The sequence below is a fragment of the Convolutriloba macropyga genome, chromosome 4, assembly GCF_964194025.1.
Source record: "Convolutriloba macropyga chromosome 4, txConMacr16.3, whole genome shotgun sequence".
In the NCBI taxonomy this organism is placed as follows: domain Eukaryota; kingdom Metazoa; phylum Xenacoelomorpha; order Acoela; family Convolutidae; genus Convolutriloba; species Convolutriloba macropyga.
The window spans coordinates 47,733,181-47,754,343 of NC_134471.1; the positions used below are offsets into that span (position 1 = coordinate 47,733,181).

General features: G+C 35.5%; 1 protein-coding gene across 2 annotated transcripts in view; it reads right to left on the reverse strand.

Annotated features, from left to right (window-relative positions):
• Positions 1-2,614: 2,614 nt before the first annotated feature.
• Positions 2,615-21,163, reverse strand: part of LOC142338462 (uncharacterized) — a 94,718-nt gene continuing 76,169 nt past the window's right edge. For both annotated transcript variants that reach the window (XM_075388230.1, XM_075388229.1), the window contains 4 exons: positions 11,120-11,212; positions 10,560-10,729; positions 3,058-3,227; positions 2,615-2,773 (listed from right to left, as the gene is read on the reverse strand). In XM_075388230.1, coding sequence (XP_075244345.1) covers positions 2,649-2,773; positions 3,058-3,227; positions 10,560-10,729; positions 11,120-11,212 — 558 coding nt within the window. In that variant the 3' untranslated portion in view covers positions 2,615-2,648. The remainder of the gene's footprint in view (positions 2,774-3,057; positions 3,228-10,559; positions 10,730-11,119; positions 11,213-21,163) is intronic.

Below are 21,163 nucleotides of genomic sequence, written 5' to 3' on the forward strand. Positions count from 1 at the left end.
AATAATTCATGCAACAAATGTCGTTTGAAGCTGTTAAAAAGCAGGAGAGTCAAGATAAGAGGAAGCATAACCGACGAACGTCGTGCGAATTTCTCTCAAACCACTCGCGAGCTGCGAGTAGCTAGCTGTGGCTTCGGGAGGCCAGCTTTAGCTTAATTGAGGAGGTCGAGCGTGCCAGTTTACGAGTACAATGAAGGTGAAGGAGTGAAGTTAGTGCAAAGTGGTGGTGTTAAATGGTTGGGTCAAACTCTAAGAATCACCATTTACATTATGAATTTTTCTCTCCTAATTAGTTGCGGCGAATCGCATGCTAAGAGACCAGTTAGCCCAATTTGCCATCCACGCTTTGCCTGTTTATCCCATTTTCAGGACGCAAGACAAATGATCAGACAAAAAAAACGATCAGACGTAAATTTCGTGGCACAACAAATTCGCATAAAAAAGATCAGCCGGACTAAAAGAACAATTAAAAACATAGCCGGTAGCTTGCCCGAATAGCTGCGAAATAGACTTGTGTGAAGTATAATAAAGATAAAAACAGGCGAGCTATAAAATCAAGTTATTGGCGCCGCTCAAAAAAGCTAGGTAAAAACATTCAGCGATAAATTATTAAAGCTTGCAAAATTCATCCGCAGAAGTCTTTATATTAGGGACCTTTACTAAACATGAGTTTGACCTTCGACTTTCAACTAAATCAAAATGACTTAAATTATAAAGCGCAAAAGTCCTTATACTGAGTGAAGTAAGTCAAGTATGATCAAAATCTAATCACACAAATGATCTAAAATCCTTTGCTACAGAGAATGAGAATGACGTCACGCGCGCAAACGCCGTTAGTGAGAGGAAGAAGTTTTCCGAAAATTTGACATTTTCAGCTTTGCTGTGTGAACAAATGCAAAACGAAAAAAGAGCGTCAGACGACGAAAACAATAACCGGAAAAATTCCGGAAGAGACTCGAAGCTGAATCCAATGCCTTTTGTCTGAAAAAAATGACTCCTTATCTCACCAGATTTGATTTTAAATATTGATAAAACTTACACTACTTTTAATTGTTATAATTGATATAATTGGAGTAAGTTTAAAGTAAAAACAATTACGACATCTTTCAGTAACAAGACAAAAACCACACAGATTTAAAACCCAAAACATGATTTTGACAGAAAAATCACTGAGATCCTAAGAACCCGAAATCTGATATTAAAAATATTCAGTATCGTTGAAAATTGTCACAATTTTAATAATGATCAAAGGCTGGCAGGCTCAAATAAACCGACCGGGCTATGAATTATCATGGAAGAACTCATACTAACATTAAAAAAGATAGAACACCAAATTCAACTGTGTGACCTAAAAGACATATTGGAAAGCATAAGGCAGATAAAATTCTTAAGAACAAGACTAAAAATTCCAAAAAAAGAATAGTAACTTATAGGACTCAAGAAACACGAAATTTTTTGTTTTGCAGTCACTGCAAAAAGATACACTTCTCTCTTGTTGGAGCAATCATTGAAAACCATTGCGAAAACTAAATTACTCAACGAAAAGACAAAACAAACAGAATAAAATTCAATGACAAAAACTGGGGCCCCAAGAATATTTAAAGAAAAAAAGTAAAAAATTTTTAAAAATTATCTCAGCAAATTCTAAGCGCTGCACCGCATTAAATGAAATCAGCTGCAAGTTACAAAAATGAAAACCTAAGAAATTGGCTTAAATCAAACTTTATTTAACAACTGATAAAAACGGAGCAGTGAGCACTATAAGTCTTACGATAATGCTAGAATGCCGAGATGGACAGAAAACACAATAATTTTTAAAAAGACGTTCTTGATTTTTGAATGTTAAAAATCAATTCGAAAAAAGTACAAAGGTAGAAAAATAAAAACATTTCATTATTTAGCATTCGAGGTCAAGAAAAATTAAATAGCCATCCTCCTGTAAAGATTCAAAAGCAGAAACAGAGTTCAAAGATTCGGAACAACAAAGTATTTAGAACAAAAACCTAACAATTTTTCAAAATTGCACGAACGAAAAAATTTCAAAGACTTAACGCCCAAAAAGTAACTTGATTACCGATAAAACGAAACTAAGACGATAAACAAAGTAATTAAAACCAGAACACAAACAAGAAACCGAGCAAAATCGGACAAGCATGTGTGCAAATTTATAAAACGAAAATACCTCAGGTTATAAAGAGGTATTTAATGGAAAAAATGGTTATCTATATGAGCCATTCTAATTTTAAAAATAATTTAACGAAATACTAAAATGACAAGAAAAATTTGTCCAAATGGAGAAAAAACGGCTAAAAATGGTTATCTATATGCGCCACATTCTGTCAAAATTACTTTTCAAAAAGTCACTTTTCGAAAACGCATTCACTGAACGCAGCGCGCGCTCAAAAATCTTCTCTCGCTCAGAAAAAAAATTAGTTCACACGTCAGTTTTACTCGCTTTCACGTTTAGGTCAAAATGCCATCTGAACGAATAGTACTTCCGGTAAAAAAAAAACACGCGGCTATAAAAACTTCTCTTTAGAGCTCAGTGCCGTAAAAAAATGCAAAAAAGAATTATGAGCGTCAGTCGACGAGAAGCTACAATATAGGTAGCTTTTTGAAGCTCAACCTTATCAGGCGAATAAGACGTGCTACCTGAGAGAAGGTCCAGAGATGTAGTGGTATGCAGCCAGTGAATCGGCAACAGTCCAGCACATAGGACCAGTATGCACAAGAGGGGATCTAGACAGGTCTGATGACACACGGGCAAAGGTTGCTAAAACAACACAAGCGAATTCCGCGTTCCTGATCTATTGAGAACATTATAACATAGCTGAAAAAAGCTAATAAAAATCAAAATATAAAATGACAAAATTTTGACTGCTGTGTTGCCCTTAAACGTTTACCTTAGTTTATGCCAGGATAACCATGATCCGATTAATCCGGGTAGACAACTAAACTTTTAATGAATGGAAATATGAACCAACGTTACTTAGAGCGAAAGATAAAATGTGTATCTCCCTTACAAATGACAGTCAAATTTAAAAAACCTCGACAAACCTTTCACGCCGATAACTCCGTTGAAAGAGGCAGGAATTCTGATGGATCCTCCCCCATCCGTACCCAGGGCAAGAGGACACAATCCAGAAGCCACGGCCGCTCCACTACCACCACTACTTCCACCCGCACAGTAGGACACATTCATTGCTGATCGCACGTGGATATTGACTCTGAAGAACACGAGAAAGTTAAAAGCTCGCCATTTATGAAATGAAACTAATGGAAGGAACTGATTTGAGCTTCTTGCTATAGATTTTAAAATCTATCTAAAAATATAAGGCACCAACAAGGAAATCAGATTTAGACGCATACAGTTCAGATCGTCGGAAAATAGCCGCGATTGATGCCATGACCCGATTACGAATGAAACAAGAAGAGAAACGACAATCAAATTGATTACTTACAAATTGATTAACGTCAAAAAGCCCACAGATTGTCGCAAAATAGCCGACCAAATTCAACCCCCACTGACCAAATTCGAAAGTCTAAGAAAACTAAAAATCCGAAACAGTGTCAGAAAAATAAAAATAAAAATGTCAAAAACAACTCATTGCCAGAAAATAGCCGCAATATCTTTGTAGATCTTGTTTAACTGTTTAACTTATTGCTGCTTCTATTCGCTGCTCTAAAATAATCTTCAATTAGAGTGTCACGCACTTCAGATAGTGTCATTTTTGAGAGTTAAATAAGTAAGTTACGTGTAACCGAAAACTTAATCACGCGAATCAACAAAAAACAGCTTTACTAAGAGCGAAAAATGATGTCACGCCCTCAATTCCGTCTGAAAAAGATAGCAAAAGAAACAGAACAAAAAAGAAAATTCTTTTCATTTGCCGAGATGTTATATTTTGATTAGGAATCAGTTTAACTAATTATTGCTTCTATTAGCAGCCCTCAAATAGGCTTCAATTAGATTGACAAACATTCACAAAAGTCGATTTGAGAGCGATGATGTCATTTTTGAGAGTGCCATGTGTCACGCAAATGAACAAAAAACTCACCCCGATAAAAGTGAAAATGACGTCACGCACTCAATTCAGTTCACGCACACACGAAATTGCACGAATGAATGAACAAAAAGCAGATTTGAAGTCATTGTGCGGTTGTATGGTCGTAACCAAAATCTTGAAATAAAAAAACAAGAAAAGGCCAATAATAGACCCAGCCATCGCTTTGGGTCCATCAAAGAGTATATTTTTAAAAGTTTCATTAAATTTGATAAAAATGGCGAACTGAGCCTCTGAATTCGAGGACAATAAGATCATTGCTATTGAGAACTAGCTGTAAACACTCAAGAAACTTCGATAACTTCATTTACAATGTTTTTCAACATTAAGTTTTAATGCTCTGCCTTTACTGGTTTATCCCGTTTTTTAGTTCGTTTTTGGACCTTGAACTTCAACGTACTTGCGAAAATTTGCTGAATTAAATCTAACTTCCATTCAGTTGAAACAGAGAGTTAAAGTCAATCAGAAGTCAAACGTGAAAGTCGTGACCAATGCATAACGACAAAAAGTAAAAGGTAATAAAAAACAGCTGGTAAAGTCCTGAAATACAATCCAAATAATTGAAAGGACAACCTGAAAACCAAACTTTCAGACCATGCAAGAATCAGCATTTAAACAGCTGATATTTCTGATTTAATGTATTGAAATTTTGACAGAAAATGATAACTATATTCCTTGGTAAAAATAATCAAATCGTTGTCAATGAAATCTCATAACAACTGACTTTAGAGCTAGTAGAAACGTCGTCGAAAATCTTGACGTAAATACCACAATAATTTCAGTTGCCAAAACCTATACATTAACTGAAAAGTTTTCAAAAATATGCAAAGATCAAACAAATTGGTGAAAAGTTGGAATAAACATTTAACTTCTGATAGCATATAACCAAAAATAGCAGATAACCAAACATTTAATTTCTGATAGCATATAACAAACACAGAGTATGACCCACCTTCATCAAAACCAGTATGATAAAAATAATTAAGGATTTTGGTCAGAAAAGAAAATTGTTTCATTCTGTGCTCAAAAACTTCACAAGGTGACCTTTCAAACTTAAAATTAGGCCTTCCCAGCAGTTTCATTAGATTAAGCGCTTGAAATACTACTAAAGCCAGCTAAGTGACTCTAATAAAACTTAAAACCATCCTGGAACTTACCTGTTTATTCCGTTTTGAAAGCTCCAGAGTAATCGACTGATGCGTAAAATCGAGAATCAATACAATCCAGTTCACGGATCTTTTAGCCAGAAAGACTTCCAAATTTAGCCAGAAAGACTTCCAAACCAACTTGAAGAAGAACGTGACTCTGACCGCAGACTACTTGTCACATGAACAAACCATTTTTCTTATTGGAAAAAGAGGGAAATGAAATCGAAGAGGAAAAATAAATCTCCTAAAAATTGCTCCTCCAAACTAATTAATCTCAACAGATCTTGTCATGCTGATACTGACAGTGTTCAATCAACAAATACATAGAAAACCGAGGAAAAAACTAAGAAACATACCCGGCAGATTGCCGGAAAAAACCCGCCGGTGATTCCAATAAGCATGATTGGGATTGAAAGAATAAAAGATATTGAAAAAAAAAAGATTTTCGTACAAAAACATTTTTTAAGTCCGATTTATTTTGATGGCATTTCGTAGTTGAACATAACGTTCTTCTGTTTCTTAGAGAGACGCTACAGGGGTTAATATCAATACCAATAAGCATTAGAGATGGTACCTAAGACTAATAGGAACGACGTTCAAATAGCGGGCATCTAAAATTGGGCTTTATGGGTTTATCCCGTTTCTACATCTGACTTCAATTTTTTATACTGACTCTGTTCATTTTGAATTGCTTTGCTGAGCAACTGATGTTCAAAATCACTTTTAGCAGAATGAGAGAAGAGAGAAACTAGCCTAGAGAAGTCAAAAAGATTTCAGCGAAACATTTTTTTATTCGACGAAGTAAAAAAACATAGCAGGACAAGTCCTGACGTACAATTCAAAGAAATTTCATTGACTAAACAGAAAACTAGACCTAGAACAGACTATGAATGGATTGGGAAAACCATTTAGAAAAAACTCCGATCCAGAAAATTGAAAAACAAGGAAAATCAAAGTGAAATTGCCGCATGTGAACAAAAAACCACTAGCGAGAAAGCGGATTTTTGTTCAAACACCGTTTTCTCACTCTACTTTAAATTTAGAGCGAAAAAATTTCACGCCGCAAAACCACTCGCTTTTTTCGCTCCACTTCCTGTTTCGGCGTGACCAAAATCACTACTCCAATTTGACTTCAGAAATCATGAAAATGTGTGAACAGATCTTTAAAAAAAGACACCGCCCCAATACAATTCAAATTCTTTGAATTGTAAAAAAATAGGAGCGCTATAATCGCCGGCTGAGAAGATGAGGGCGGCTATTAAAAACTGTGATAATGATTCCTTTTTTGGACAAAATTCTTTAAGTTGTGACATCTCAAAAAAGTTCTCGAAATCATGCTGATGAAGTATTACTCAAATCAGCAAATGCTATTAAGGACCAACACCAACCCAAAACAAACAAGCACGGAAGCAAAAATATAAAAATTCTTCAATTATCTCAACAGAAAATTGTCGGCGAATTAATCAAGCCTCCTTTTAGTAGCACAGTCACTAGACTAGATCTAAACGAACATTATTACAGGATAATATATTCCGAAAAGCAAAAACACAAGAATTTTTGTGAACAAAACTAGCATAAGAGAATGGCACTTAGACTACACTAAAGATATTAGACTGTAACAAACTGACTATTAACACAAAACCTCAAAAGGTATACTAAAAAGCAAAATGACGATTAAAAGCTCTCGCAATTTTTGATGTATAATAATTGATTGAAACTATTAAAAAGGATTCCAAACGTACAATACCAAAACGACTTTGTGAAAAAAGAAACGCTACCAAAGCCGGCTGCGAAGATGAGGGCGGCTATTGAAAGCCGCTTTGAAACAGCCGCACGTAATTTTTATGGGTTGGAAATTACAACCAAATAGGGGTTTGAACATCCAACATCCGGTGTATTACACTGAAGCAGTAACCACTCAAATATCAGAGCCTTATGCTAGATTCTCTTACAATCGCTTGTTTTAGCAAAAGACAATTGCTGAATAAGAGCAATATACGTCACGTATATATCAAGAAGTTAAGAGTGAAAAAGTTGATTGAGATGTCGAATCAGAACAATGTTCTAGAACAAAAACAAGCAAAAAAATTGCCAAATAAATTGCAGTAATTCTCAAAATATCTTACACAAACAACTCGCTTACAGTATTTACTTCAAAATTCGTTTAAGTGCACAATTAATCACTGAAACTTCTCTCTGCTTTTGACGGTTATTAAACAGATTGACGTGAACTATTGTTTTCACATGCGGCATTTGACTTTGAACACAGAAGTCATGGGGGGATAGAAGTATTCGTCTCAATACCAAACATAGCCGGCAAAATGCCGCAAAAACAGTCACCGTTGACTCCCTTTACGCATATTGAGAGTGAAACAAAAAGAAGAGATGCAAATTGACCGAATTTGCTTCTTAATGTCAAAAAGTGTTCTAAATTAGCATGCACTTTCAGTTAAATTCTAAGACAAAACCTAATTCAGCTTCTAAACTGAAGACTTTTGAACTTAATACACATAACAGCTAATTCAAAGCGTGAAGACAGACAACAAAGCACATGACCATCTATTTACGAAAACGAACAAAACAAAAAACCTCCCTCCTTTTTCCAAAAACTATTGGTTTAAAAATCGAAAAAAACACTAAGAAAATACTGACTTTAAAAATCCATAGAATGAGTACACAAGACAACAGCCAAGTGACAATGAAGGGTGGACAAAGCAGAAAATTGCAAAAAAAACAGTTCTCATTGCTGAAAAAGGGAACACAAAACCACAAATGAGAGAAATATTTACAAATTCACTTAACGATTTCGCGAACAAAGCGTATGAACACATGAACTTCTAAGAAACGCCCTCCACACTATAAGTATAAGTCTCCAAAACAGTTTCTATGAATCGCATAGTTGGCGACTAGTGAGCTGAAAAGCTCTAAAAGCACTTTATGCCAGCTGGGCGCTAACTGTTTAACCCGTTTTTGAGGACGAAAAGTCAAATGTGTCAGACAAAAATCGGAGAAAAAGACCAACATGAGTGATATAATGTCTAAAAACTTTGTTTGAGAAAACTTGTCTAGAGACTCAAAAATTAGTTGCATTCACAGATTCAATAGTCACTGTGGTAAGCCAAGAAGGTTTTTCCAACAGCAGACCTTTTGTCACCCACCTCTTGTTGCGAAGAGAAGAAGGGTGTAGAAGTGCTGAGAGCACCAATAGAAATTTCCTACTCCATATTGCTGGTATTGAAATTGAGCTCAATCCTCCTCTTGGGCTGCATTCTGGTGGTAACGGTTATGGACAATTTTTTGGGAAGATTTAAATGCTCATTGGGGCTCCTAATTTCAGTTTCAGGTTTCCTAATTAGTTTTTCGCAACCCCGCACTTTTGCAAAATAGTTGACTTGCTTTCCAGAGTTTATCGGCTTATTACACTTTATTAACAGCCTGATTACGCAATTCGTTTTTTATGGCAAAAATGTTTTCTGAAAACTGTAAATTTTGTGAAGGAAGAATTTTCCTACGTAAAATTTATGGAGTGACCCGACTATTATTTGCCATCCTGCAAATGGGGTCGGCTATCTCATCAATACAGCAATTAGACCCGATTCATTAGAGAACATCTATGCACTACTATGGATATCCGCCCAATACAGATATACGCCCAATACAGACAATCCTTCAATGATTAAGGGAAGGAAGTGACAAAGCAAAAGTATAAACGCTAACCAGTCGTTTCCGAACATTACAAGAATCAGAGCTGATTTTTTTATATTAAACAATTGTATCTTTAATAATTCAAATTAAAAAAAATTTTCTGAGTGATCTTAAAGCGTCCAATGCAAGACGCGCACCAAAACAATACAAATATTTTGGATAGCATATATTTCTATATACTTAGCAAGAAGTTAACTTCCATGAACTTTCTTCATTTCGTTTCGTGTTTTAAGCAAGGTTACATGACTCTCCGGCTGTCATTCGAAATTTTGGAACCGATTCGCAGTTCTCGATAAACGCCTATCGAGAACTTGAAGTCAGACGATGTTCAAATAGCGGGCATCTGAAATTGGGCTTTATGGGTTTATCCCGTTTCTATTTCTGACTTCAATTTTTTATACTGACTCTGTTCATTTTGAATTGCTTTGCTGAGCAACTGATGTTCAAATTCACTTTTAGCAGAATGAGAGAAGAGAGAAACTAGCCTAGAGAAGTCAAAAAGATTTCACGCAAAATGTCGAAAAAGCGGCAAAATGGTAAAGCGAAAAAAAGTTTGACGAATTAAAAAAAACATAGCAGGACAAGTCCTGACGTACAATTCAAAGAATTTTCATTGACTAAACATACCCGGCAGATTGCCGGAAAATAGCCGCCGTTGATTCCAATAAGCATGATTGGGATTGAAATAACAGAAGATATTGAAAAAAAAAAGATTTTTGTGCAAAAACATTTTTTTAAGATTTATATTGATGGCATTTCGTGGTTGAACATACTTCTGTTTTAGAGAGGCTACAGGGGCTACTATCAATAGCAATAAGCATTAGAGATGGTAACTAAGACTTATAGGAACGACGTTCAATTAGCGGGCATCTAAAATTGGGCTTTATGGGTTTATCCCGTTTCTATTTCTGACTTAAATTTTTTATACTGACTCTTTTCATTTTGAATTGCTTTGCTGAGCAACTGATGTTCAAAATCACTTTTAGCAGAATGAGAGAAGAGAGAAACTAGCCTAGAGAAGCCAAAAAGATTTCACGCAAAATGTTGAAAAGGCGGCAAAATGAGGTAAAGCGAAACATTTTTTTATTCGACGAAGTAAAAAAAAAATAGGAGCGCTATAATAGCCGGCTGAGAAGATGAGGGCGGCTATTAAACAGAAAACTAGACCTAGAACGGACTATGAATGGATTGGAAAAACCATTTAGAAAAAATCCGATCCAAAAAATTGAAAAACAGTGAAAATCAAAGTGAAATTGCAGCATGTGAACAAAAAACCACTAGCGAGAAAGCGAATTTTTATTCAAACACCGTTTTCTCACTCTACTTTAAATTTGGAGAGAAAACATTTCACGCCGCAAAACCACTCGCTTTTTCGCTCCACTTCCTGTTTCGGCGTGACCAAAATCACTACTCCAATTTGACTTCAAAAATGAAAATGTGTGAACAGATCTTAAAAAAAAAGACAGCGCCCCAATACAATTCAAATTCTTTGAATTGTAAAAAAAAATTACGAGCGCAATAATAGCCGGCTGAGAAGATGAGGGCGGCTATTAAAAAGCTGTACATTATTGAAGCTCTTTCCCAGGTAACAAAATCAGATTAGTACGGGATTTAAATAGTGATATGGTATGTAATTAATTGCCTGTTGATAGCAGCTCCTGTGGCCCCCATTCCCCCCTCGTGTGCACTGGTTATACATATTATAATAACCCCTGCCTTCCTCATCCTCAAGACTGCACTGTCCTCCTCTGCTTTCATTTCACTCTCCGAGTAGCCCTTGTTGGGCATGCCAAAGGTGAGTGCGAACCCATCCTAAACAAGTATAACATCTGTTAGGATGACGACAAATAAGTAATGAACGACTTTGACGTGTAAGCCATTAGTTTTCTTGATTTTAGATAGGTCATATAAATGAGACATATAATTTATTCGTACTATAGCCGTAAGCTACCCCAGAATTCAAAATTGCCGCTCAAGCTTCTGTGTGCAAATACCCTTTGTCAAAAAGAAGACCAATGAACGAACTCCCGAGAAGTTTCAAAGCTATAACTTAGATGAGAAATGGCATATGCTTCGATCAAGTGCAAGCCTGAAGATTCCCTCAGCAGAGAAGACGACATCCTGGTACTTTATGTGTTTGCTCAACTGGTTATTTAAATAACCGATACTTGTTTTATTGGGTAAATAGCATCCTTGACTTACCACTTTGAGGAAGTCTTTAACAGCCATTGGTGTGCCATCCAATACTGAGAGAGTTTCTCCTTTCCTGTACCTCTCAGTACTCTCTGCAGCTTGCTAAAAATAAAGAATAAACATCCACGAAAAACATAATTTCAAGGTGACATCCCAGCAAAAAAAAGACTGATAGTCGCAACAACAATCTAGCACCATTGAAATAAACCGGCAAAAACAAAACAAACACGGCAGATTGTCTAAAGATAGCCGCCAATAATTGCCATAGCCACGATTGGGATTGAAAGAACAGACGAAGATGAAAAAAAAACTGATTGATGTAAGAACATTTTTTGAAGTGCGAACAATTTCGATTTCCTTTTGTTAGACATACTCCTGTTATATAATTCGAGGATACAAGGGCTAATATCAATACCGACAAGCATTATAGATGGTAATTAACCCTTATTAAGAAAAAAAATTCAAGTAGCGGATATCTAAAATTGGGCTTTATGGGTTTATCCCGTTTCAATTTTTGATTCCGTGTTTTGAAACTGATTCTGTGCATTTTAGATAGCTGAGAGCAACTGCTGTTAGAAAGCACTTTCAGCAGAATGAGCGAACACTGAAACTAGCTTAGAGAACTAAAAGATTTCACGCAAAATGACGAAACGGCAAACTGAGGTAAAGTGAAACAAACTTTTATTCGAAGAAGTAAAAAATAAAATATTATATAAACATACATATATGCATAAATTGATATCTGGAAATGTATCTGAGAGAAATTTTTCAAAATTTACGATTCCGAAACAACAATTGGCAAAACCAATTGCAACACAGATAGTCATCAACCATTAACTCACCGCCATCTAATATTAAAAAAAACAACAGAATCGGTACTAGCAGAAAAACCAAAGGAAGAAAAAAATCACAAATATACCGAAATTCTTTTAAAAATGAAAATACTACTTCCCGAAAACTATTTTGGAAACCTTTTAACCAATATTCCTCTCGATCAGTCAGAACTATCCAATTTCAGTCAGAAAGACGCTAATCACTCAGCAAAAAAAGGCAAACAACGAAAAACCGGAATTATTAATTTCTAATAATTTCATCAACAACAGCCTTGTAATTGCCTTGAAGGGACAACTCCTACTACAATTACCTATATAAAGTACTGGATTAAACAGTGGACAAGAAAATCTAATATGAGACGGCTTAAATTCAGAAAAACAGGCAAAGCACTTACAAAAAGGAATCAGTACTTGCAGAAAAACAAGGAAAAAGGAGAAATCAAAAAATAATACAGATTTTTTTAAAAAAATGAAAATGCTACCTCTTGACAAATATTCTGGAAACCTTTTAAACAATACGTTTCTCGATCAGTCAGACATATCGAATGCCAGTCAGAAAAACGCTAATCAATAAGCAAAAAAGGGACACAACGAAAGACCGGAAAATTATTAACCTATAATAATTTCAGCAAAAACTGTCTTGTAATTACCTTGAAGTGTCAACTCCTAACAGCAGTATCCATATAAATCCCTGAATTAAAGAACTAGAAAAACTAAAACAAGACCGCTGAAATTCAGAAATCATACTCCATCAGCATTGGGAATGAAAGAACAGAAGAAAATGGGAAAAATTGATTGATGCAAAAAAAAACTTTTTTTGAGTGCGAACTAATTTGATTTAATTTTGTTAGACATACTCCTGTAATATAATTGGAGGACACAAGGGCTGGCATCAATAACGAACATACCCGGCAGATTGCTGGAAAACAGCCGCCGTTGATTCCAATAAGCATGATTGGGATTGAACGAATAGAATATATTGAAAAAAAAAAATTTTGTACAAAAATATTTTTTAAGTCCGATTTATTTTGATGGCATTTCGTAGTTGAACAAACTGTTCAACTACGAACACATTCTGTTTCTTAGAGAGAGGCTACAGGGGCTACTATCAACACCAATAAGCATTAGAGGTGGTAACTAAGACTTATAGGAACGACGTTCAAATAGCGGGCATCTGAAATTGGGCTTTATGGGTTTATCCCGTTTCTATTTCTGACTTCAATTTTTTATACTGACTCCGTTCATTTTGAATTGCTTTGCTGAGCAACTGATGTTCAAATTCACTTTTAGCAGAATGAGAGAAGAGAGAAACTAGCCTAGAGAAGTCAAAAAGATTTCACGCAAAATGTCGAAAAAGCGGCAAAATGGTAAAGCGAAAAAAAGTTTGACGAAGTAAAAAAAAGAGCGCAAAAATAGCCGGCTGAGAAGATGAGGGCGGCTATTATTAAGCATTATAGATGGTAATTAAGACTTATTAAGAACAAACTTCAAGTAGCGGTCATCTATTGGCAGAACAAATTTTAATACAGATAGTCATCAAACAGTAACCGACTGCCATCTAATAATAAAAAAACAGCAGAATCGGTACTAGCAGAAAAACCGAAGGAAAAAGGAAAAAAAATAACTAAATTACAAAATTCTAAAAAGGAAAATACTACTTCCCTAAAACTATTCTGGAAGCCTTTTAAACAATATTCCTCTCGATCAGTCAGAACTACCAATTTCAGTCAGAAAAACGCTAATCACACAGCAAAAAAAAGGCCACCAACGAAAAACCGGAAAGAAATTATTAATATTAAATTATTTCATCAACAACTGCTTTGTAATTGCCTTGAAGTGTCAACTCCTACAGCCATTAACTATATAAAACACTGGATTAAACAGTGAACAAAATCTAATATGAGACGGCTTAAATTCAGAAATACAGGCAAAACACTTAAAAAACCGAATCAGTACTTGCAGATAAACCAGGAAAAAGGAGAAATCAAAACAATACAATTTTTTAAAAAAAAAAGAAAATGGCACCTACTGACAAATAATCTTGACAAAGAAATTATTAATCTATATTAAATTCAGCAAAAACTGTCTTGTAATTACCTTGAAGTGTCAACTCTTACTAGCAGTACCTATATAAAGCCCTGGATTAAACAGTGAACAAAAAAATCTAAAATGAGACAGCCTAAATTCAGAAAAATAGGCAAAGCACTTAAAAAACGGACGAAAACGGGCCTAAACTTCATTAAAATTACCCAATTTTAATAATCAAACATAGCCGGCGGACTGCTGACAATAGCCGCGATAGAAGCTTGTGGCCTACTATGAATTGAAACAACGAAAGAAACAAGATTGACAGATCGACCACCAGCTTTTTAATAGACCATTATTTTTTTTTAATTAGATTCGGACTGTCATTTTTATGAGACACATTTGCTCTACAAGGAAAAAGCCCTAATGGAGCTTTTTCAAAATTAATATTCGATATTAGAACTCAAGACTCTATTACTCAGGAATTAGGGCATATAGTTTTGGCACTACTTAGATGCACACTATTGACCTTTAATTAGTAAATGTTCATAAAAATTAAAGTTCCATAAATGAGTTCAGAATTCATTTTTATGAGTGAGGTAAGTCACGCAATTGACCTAAAAGCAGAAATGACGTCCGAACACAAATTTTAACAGCAAAGCAGTAGAACTAGCTGAAGTCATTGAAAAACTCAATTCCAAGAAGTCAGGGTAAGACGAAACAAAAATCTGTTAGAAAAAAATAGGAGCGCAATAATAGCCGCCTGGAATTTCTGACGCGGCTATTAAAAAACTGAAAAGTGAAATCACGCAGAAAAAATTACATAAAACCCTTAAACTACTAATTTAAACGAAAAAAAAACTCCACAGGTGCAATAAAAAAGTTCTAAAAAACTGCTAGATATAAGACAAAATGCCAAAAACAGCTTAAAATTCAGCCTAAAAGTATAATATTTTTCGTCACATGGTCACAAATTCTTCGAAACACACTAATACTGGTTTGGATAGTTCAGACAAACAACTTTATTCGATAAAGTTGAATTGAAACTAAAAAGAATTGCTCTCAAAAAGCCTCACGTGATCAAAAATGTGCGCGTTTGAAGAAATTTATACACACATACTTTTCTCGCTCTCTCTCAGAAAAATTAAAGAAAAAACCACTCTAAATTCTCTCTCTTATTTTGGTTTTGATTCAGCAGAGTGACCTAAAAACTTCTCACGTGCGGCATTTGACTTCTTCTAAAACACATTCTCTAAAAAGAGAAGTCATCGATCAAAAAAATAGATCACCATTACTCCTCTACAAGTCGTAAAAATAGGAGCGCAGTAATAGCCTGCTGAGAACATGAAGGCAACTATTAAAAAACCTAAAGGTATTTATACTTTATACTCAAGAATTTAGTTAATAAAACAGTCACTCAAATCTTGTTTAACACAGAATTCAAAATAAGCAGAGTGTATAAGCGATATCTGATATGTATTTAGATGAGGTACAGGTAGGTGAGACGAGGTGATGGCGAACAATTCGGGGAAGGAGTAGCGGAGGGGTAGGCGTAAGTTTAGTTAGTTAGATTTAGTTACGTTACAGTAGATGAGGGTACAGTAGGTGGGGGTTCCTTCGGGATATGGAGAGAGGGGAAACGAGGAGAAGAGAAGGGTACGGGTTAGTTCGGTGTGGATATGGTTAAGGTGATGTGGTGAGGTACAGGTAAGTGAAACTAGGTGAGGGGTACAATAAAATAGGACAAAAAAGGGATAGTTAAGATGTAAACATTTTGTAAACTATTCTCATACTAAATGTTTGAAACAGAATTCGAAAAAAGCATACTGCTCAATATCGCTTCAGAAAAGGCCACGAAAACGTTAACACTTTCCTAGCATTAAAACTTAAAATGAGGGTGAAGATTTGTGCGATGGGAGGCGGGTGTTTACCTGGGTGAGGTTGGATAAATTACGGTACGGTAAATGAGGATACATGTAGGCGCGGGACCAGGAATAACTTCGTTGTATGGAGTGAAGGGAGTGGAGGGGATGTGAAGGGTATGGTTTAGTGCGGTATGGGATTTGGTTAACTAGGAATCTGGCGAGGAATTTAGGTGAAGTACTTGCAGGTGAGATGAGGATGTAAAAAACTCGGGATGACAAGGCGTAAAAATTTCCTCAGATATTCTAATTATAAATACGATCACTATATTCCGCTTCTAAACTGAAACCTAATAAGCTTAATACCAATATCAGCTAGCAAACACTCTAATGAACTTTGATAACCTAATTCTCAACGACTTAAGGACTGGGCTTTATCGGTTTATCCCGTCTATTTTGATTTTGATCTTTTGACTTTGACAGTATTCACCACATTGCGAGGGAAAACCATTTCTAAAAAAATCAGTTAAAAGAAAATTAAACTGATTTTGAGTTAGTTAGATTTAGTTACGTTACAGTAGATGAGGGTACAGTAGGTGGGTGTTCGTGGGTTCCTTCGGGATATGGAGAGAGGGGAAAAAGAGAAGGGAACGTGTTAGTGCGGTGTGGATATGGTTAAGGCGATGTGGTGAGGTACAGGTAAGTGAAACTAGGTGAGGGGAACAATAAAAAATGACAAAAAGAGGATAGTTAAAATGTAAACATTTTGCACACTATTCTCATGCTAAATGTTTGAAAAAAGCATACTGCTCAATATCGCTTCAGAAAAGGCCTCGAAAACGTTAACACTTTCCTAGCATTAAAATTTAAAATGAGGGTGAAGATTTGGGCGATGGGAGGCGGGTGTTGACCTTGGTGAGGTTGGATAAATTACGGAACGGTAGATGAGGTTACATCTAGGCGCGGGACGAGGAATAATTTCGGGGTATGGAGGTAGGGGAGTGAAGGGGATGTGAAGGGTATGGTTTAGTGTGGTATGGGATTTGGTTAAATGGCGGTGAGGCATTTAGCTGAAGTACATGCAGGTGAGACGAGGATGTAAAAAACTCGGGATGCCAAGGCGTACAATTTTCCTCCGATATTCTCATTTTAAATATGATCACTATATTCGGCTTCTAAACTGAAACCTAGTAAGCCTAATAACAATATCAGCTGGCAAACACTCTAATGACATTGCTAACCGAATTCTCCATGACTTAATGACTGGGCTTTATCGTTTTATCCAGTCTATTTTGATTTTGATCTTTGGACTTTGACAGTATTCACCACATTGCGTGGGAAAACCATTTCTAAAAAAAAATCAGTTACAAGAAAATTTTTAAAAAACATAGCCGGCAGATTGCCAGAAAATAGCCGCAATAGGCGTTTGTGGCCTTCCATGAATTGACACAACCAAAGAAATAGGATAGACAGATCGACCACCAGCTTTTTAATAGACCACTAGACTTTTTGGGTTAGATTCGGACTGTCATTTTTATGAGACACATTAGCTCTACAAGGAAAAAGTCCTAACGGAGCTTTCGCAAAATTATTATTCGATATTAAAACTCAAGACTCTACTACTCAGGAATTTGGGCATATAAGTTTAGCACTACTTAGATGCACACTACTGACCTTTAATTAATAAATGCTCATAAAATTTAAAGTTCCATAAATGAGGTCAGAAGTCATTTTTATGAGTGAGGGAAGTCACGCAATTGGCCTAATAGCAGAAATGACGTCACGAATACATACTTTAACTGCAAAGCAATAGAAGTCCCAGAAGTCAATTCCAAGAAGTTAGGTCGTAAGAATCATCGCTTCGCTATCGCTTCGCGGCTAATAAAAACAGAAAATCAATGTCAAAATGCCGCATCTGAACAAACAACTACTAGCCAGAAATGGAAATTTCGTTCAAACAAAAAAGTCTTAAATGAACTACGGATGGACTAGGGAAACCATTTTAAAAAATCCGATCCAAAAAAAAAACAGTAATAATCAAAGTGAAATTGCCGCATGTGAACAAAAAATCTTTAGTTTTTGTTCAAACATCGTTTTATCACTTTACTTAAAAATTAGAGCAAAAACCTTTTACGCCGCAAAACCATTCGATTTTTCGCTCCACTTCCTGTTTCGGCGTGACCAAAATCACTACTCCAATTTGACTTCAAAGATCATAAAAATGTGTAAACAGATCTTAACAGAAGACAGCGCCCCAAAACAATTCAAATTCTTTAAATTGTAAAAACATAGCGGGACAAGTCCTGACATACAATTCAAATAATTTTCATTTACTGAAGAGAAAACTAGACCTAGAAAGGACTATGAGTGAATTGGGAAAACCTATTCCAAAAATCAGACCAAAAACTAAGAAAAAAGGGAAATCAATGTCATAATGCCGCATATGAACAAAAAAACCCACTAGCGAGAAATGAAAATTTGGTTCAAACAAAAAAACTAGGCCTAGAATGAACTATGCATGCCCCTTGACGACCACGAGGATTGAGATATGAAAACAACATACCCGGCAGAAAGCCAGAAAATAGCTGCAATAACTTCGCCGATTTGCAGTCTCAAAAGGATAAAAAGATCAAAAAAGAAAATTCTTTCATTAAATGTTGAGAAGTTGTATTTTGATTAGGGATCAGTTTTACTTATTGCTGCTTCTATTAGCTGCCCCCAACGCGGCTTCAATTAGAGTAGCAAGCATTCACTTGACCTTATCTTTTTGAATTAAAGAAAAGTCAATTTGAGAGCAAGGATGTCATTTTTGAGAGTAAGTCACCTGTGACCAAAAACTTAATCACGCAAATGAACAAAACATTCGCCCCATAAAAGTACAAAATCATTCACCCATTCATTTGAAATTGCACTAACGAAAGAACAAAAAGCATATGTGAAGTGATTGTGACGTCATATGGTCATAACAAAAATCTTATTTAAAAATTGAGCGAAATTGACGAAGGCACATAAGTTTCAAAAAGTATAGTAACTTGATGTGCAGCTTCAGTTAGATTCTAAAATTATACATAATTCAAATTCTAAGCTGAAGGCTATTGAGCTTAATACTAATGCCATCTGGCAACCGCTCTAATGAACGTGGATAACGAAATGCACTATGACTTAATGGCTGCGCTTCATTGGTTTATCTGTTTCGTTTGATTTTGCTTTTTTGACCTTGACCGTTTTCATTATATTGCGTAATACAATGATTGAAAGAATTTTACATAACCGACTAACGTTGGGCGTGCCCTCAAAGAACCACTAAGCGGTCGGTTTCGTCAGTAGCGAGCCGCAATTTAGTGAAGCTAGCTTTAGCTTATTTGAAGGGGCCTGAGGTGAGGGTAATAGATGATATCACGCCACATAACAGCAGCTAAGTGCTGTATCAACAAAAGAGCTTAGGAATATTTTCGATGATGAGATTCGACTCCGCAACTTCTAGTTTTCTAGCACTGTTAGTAATAAAATTATATAGAAAAAACTGTAAGTGCAAAATTCAAAATAAGTTTTCACATTTCGCAGTGAAAAAAAGTTCAAAGCCATTTTTCTTTCGCGTCACCTAGCTGCAACACAAGTTTCGTTGGCCAGTAATGCTCGTTAAACTAAGACAAAACAAAAATATTCAAAAATTTTAAAAAACAATTGCAAATTTCAACATCTTGCTTAATTCGTGATATTGATATCGTCAGAATCATTTTATTGTCTCCAGAGACCATCCAGTATCCCTATTTCAAAACAAATACTTTCACTGGCTCATACAGAACCAAAAATTTGGAATGTGATAATAATTTTCCAAAAATTTGAAAAAGAAAAACATTTAAATTTTATCAGAAAACTGCTAAAAATCGAGTTAATGACAATCATAACAAAAACTCCAGATACTATGCAGCAGCTTATTATCAAACCTCGGAAGACGTCTCTGGGCCCCTGGTGGCGGAAAAAAATGAAGAAATCAAAAATACTCAAAACATTGAAAAAAAAGCAAATATTTTTTCAAAAAAATTGCTTAAATTCGTGATATCGAAACACTACCTCTAGAAACTATGCCGTAGCCTATTATCAAACCCCAGAGGAGGTTCCTTGGCTCGTGAGGCTGGAGAAAACAAATAAACACAATTTTAAAAAACATGTTTTATAAAAAAAACTGCTAAAACTGGTGATAATAAAAAGCTGAAAAACATTCCAAGGCCAGTAAAAAATTTTTTAGTAACTTAAATTTTTATCCATCCCTAACGGAGGTTTTCTGACCCCTGAGTCTGAAAAAACCTGAATAATGACTGTTTGAAAATAATAATAAAGTTTTGTCAAAAAAAATCGAAATTTCCTGATGTTAAAATCTTGAAGAACAATCCATTACATCCATTACAACAGTAAACTATTATCAAAACCTAGAGAAGGCTTGGCTCTTGAGGCTAGAGAAACCTCAAGAATGACAAAAATATCAAAAAACTTGAAATTGCAACTTTTATTTAAAAAAATTGCTAAAATTTGTTATTTTAAGAAGTTGAAAACTATTCCATGGCCAATAAACATAGCCGGCAGATTGCCGGAATAGCTGCGAAAGCATAGACCTGCGTGCCATATAATAGAGATAGAAACAGATACAGATCTAAATTGAAAAAAAATCGGCGCCGCTCAAAAAACTAGGCTAAAAAACATTCAGCGATAAATCAATAAAGCTTGTTAAAATTCATTCCACAGAAGCCTCTTATTAGGGACCTTTACTTTACATATGAGTTCCTTTGACCTTAAACAGGTTCAAATTAAACCTAAGTTTTAAAGTGCAAAAGTCATTTTATTGAGTGAGGTAAGTCACGTATGATCAAAATCTAATCAAGCAAATAACCTAAAAACTTTCGCTAAAGCGAGTGAGAAATGACGTCACGCGCGCAAATGCCGTTAGTGAGAGGAAGAAGTCATTCAGAAAATTTGACCTTTTCAGCTTTGCTGTGTGAACAAACGTAAAACGAAAAAAGAGCGTCAGACGACGAAACAAAAAAAAGCAAGAGCACCGCAATATAGCTACGCTCAGCTTACAGCTTCGCAGCTATAAAAAACATTCAGTAATTTATTATAAAACCCTTAAGGAGGTTTTCTGTCCCCTGGGTCTGCAAAACCTCTAATAATGACAATAAATGACAATAAATTGAAAAAAAGAGTCCGACGTGAAAGTTGTGACAACTGCAAAACAAAAAACGTGTTCGAAACATAGCAGGACACAAATTCTTGACTGAAACTCACAGAATTTTCATTGACTAATCAAGAAACTAGACCTAGAATGGACAAGAAAA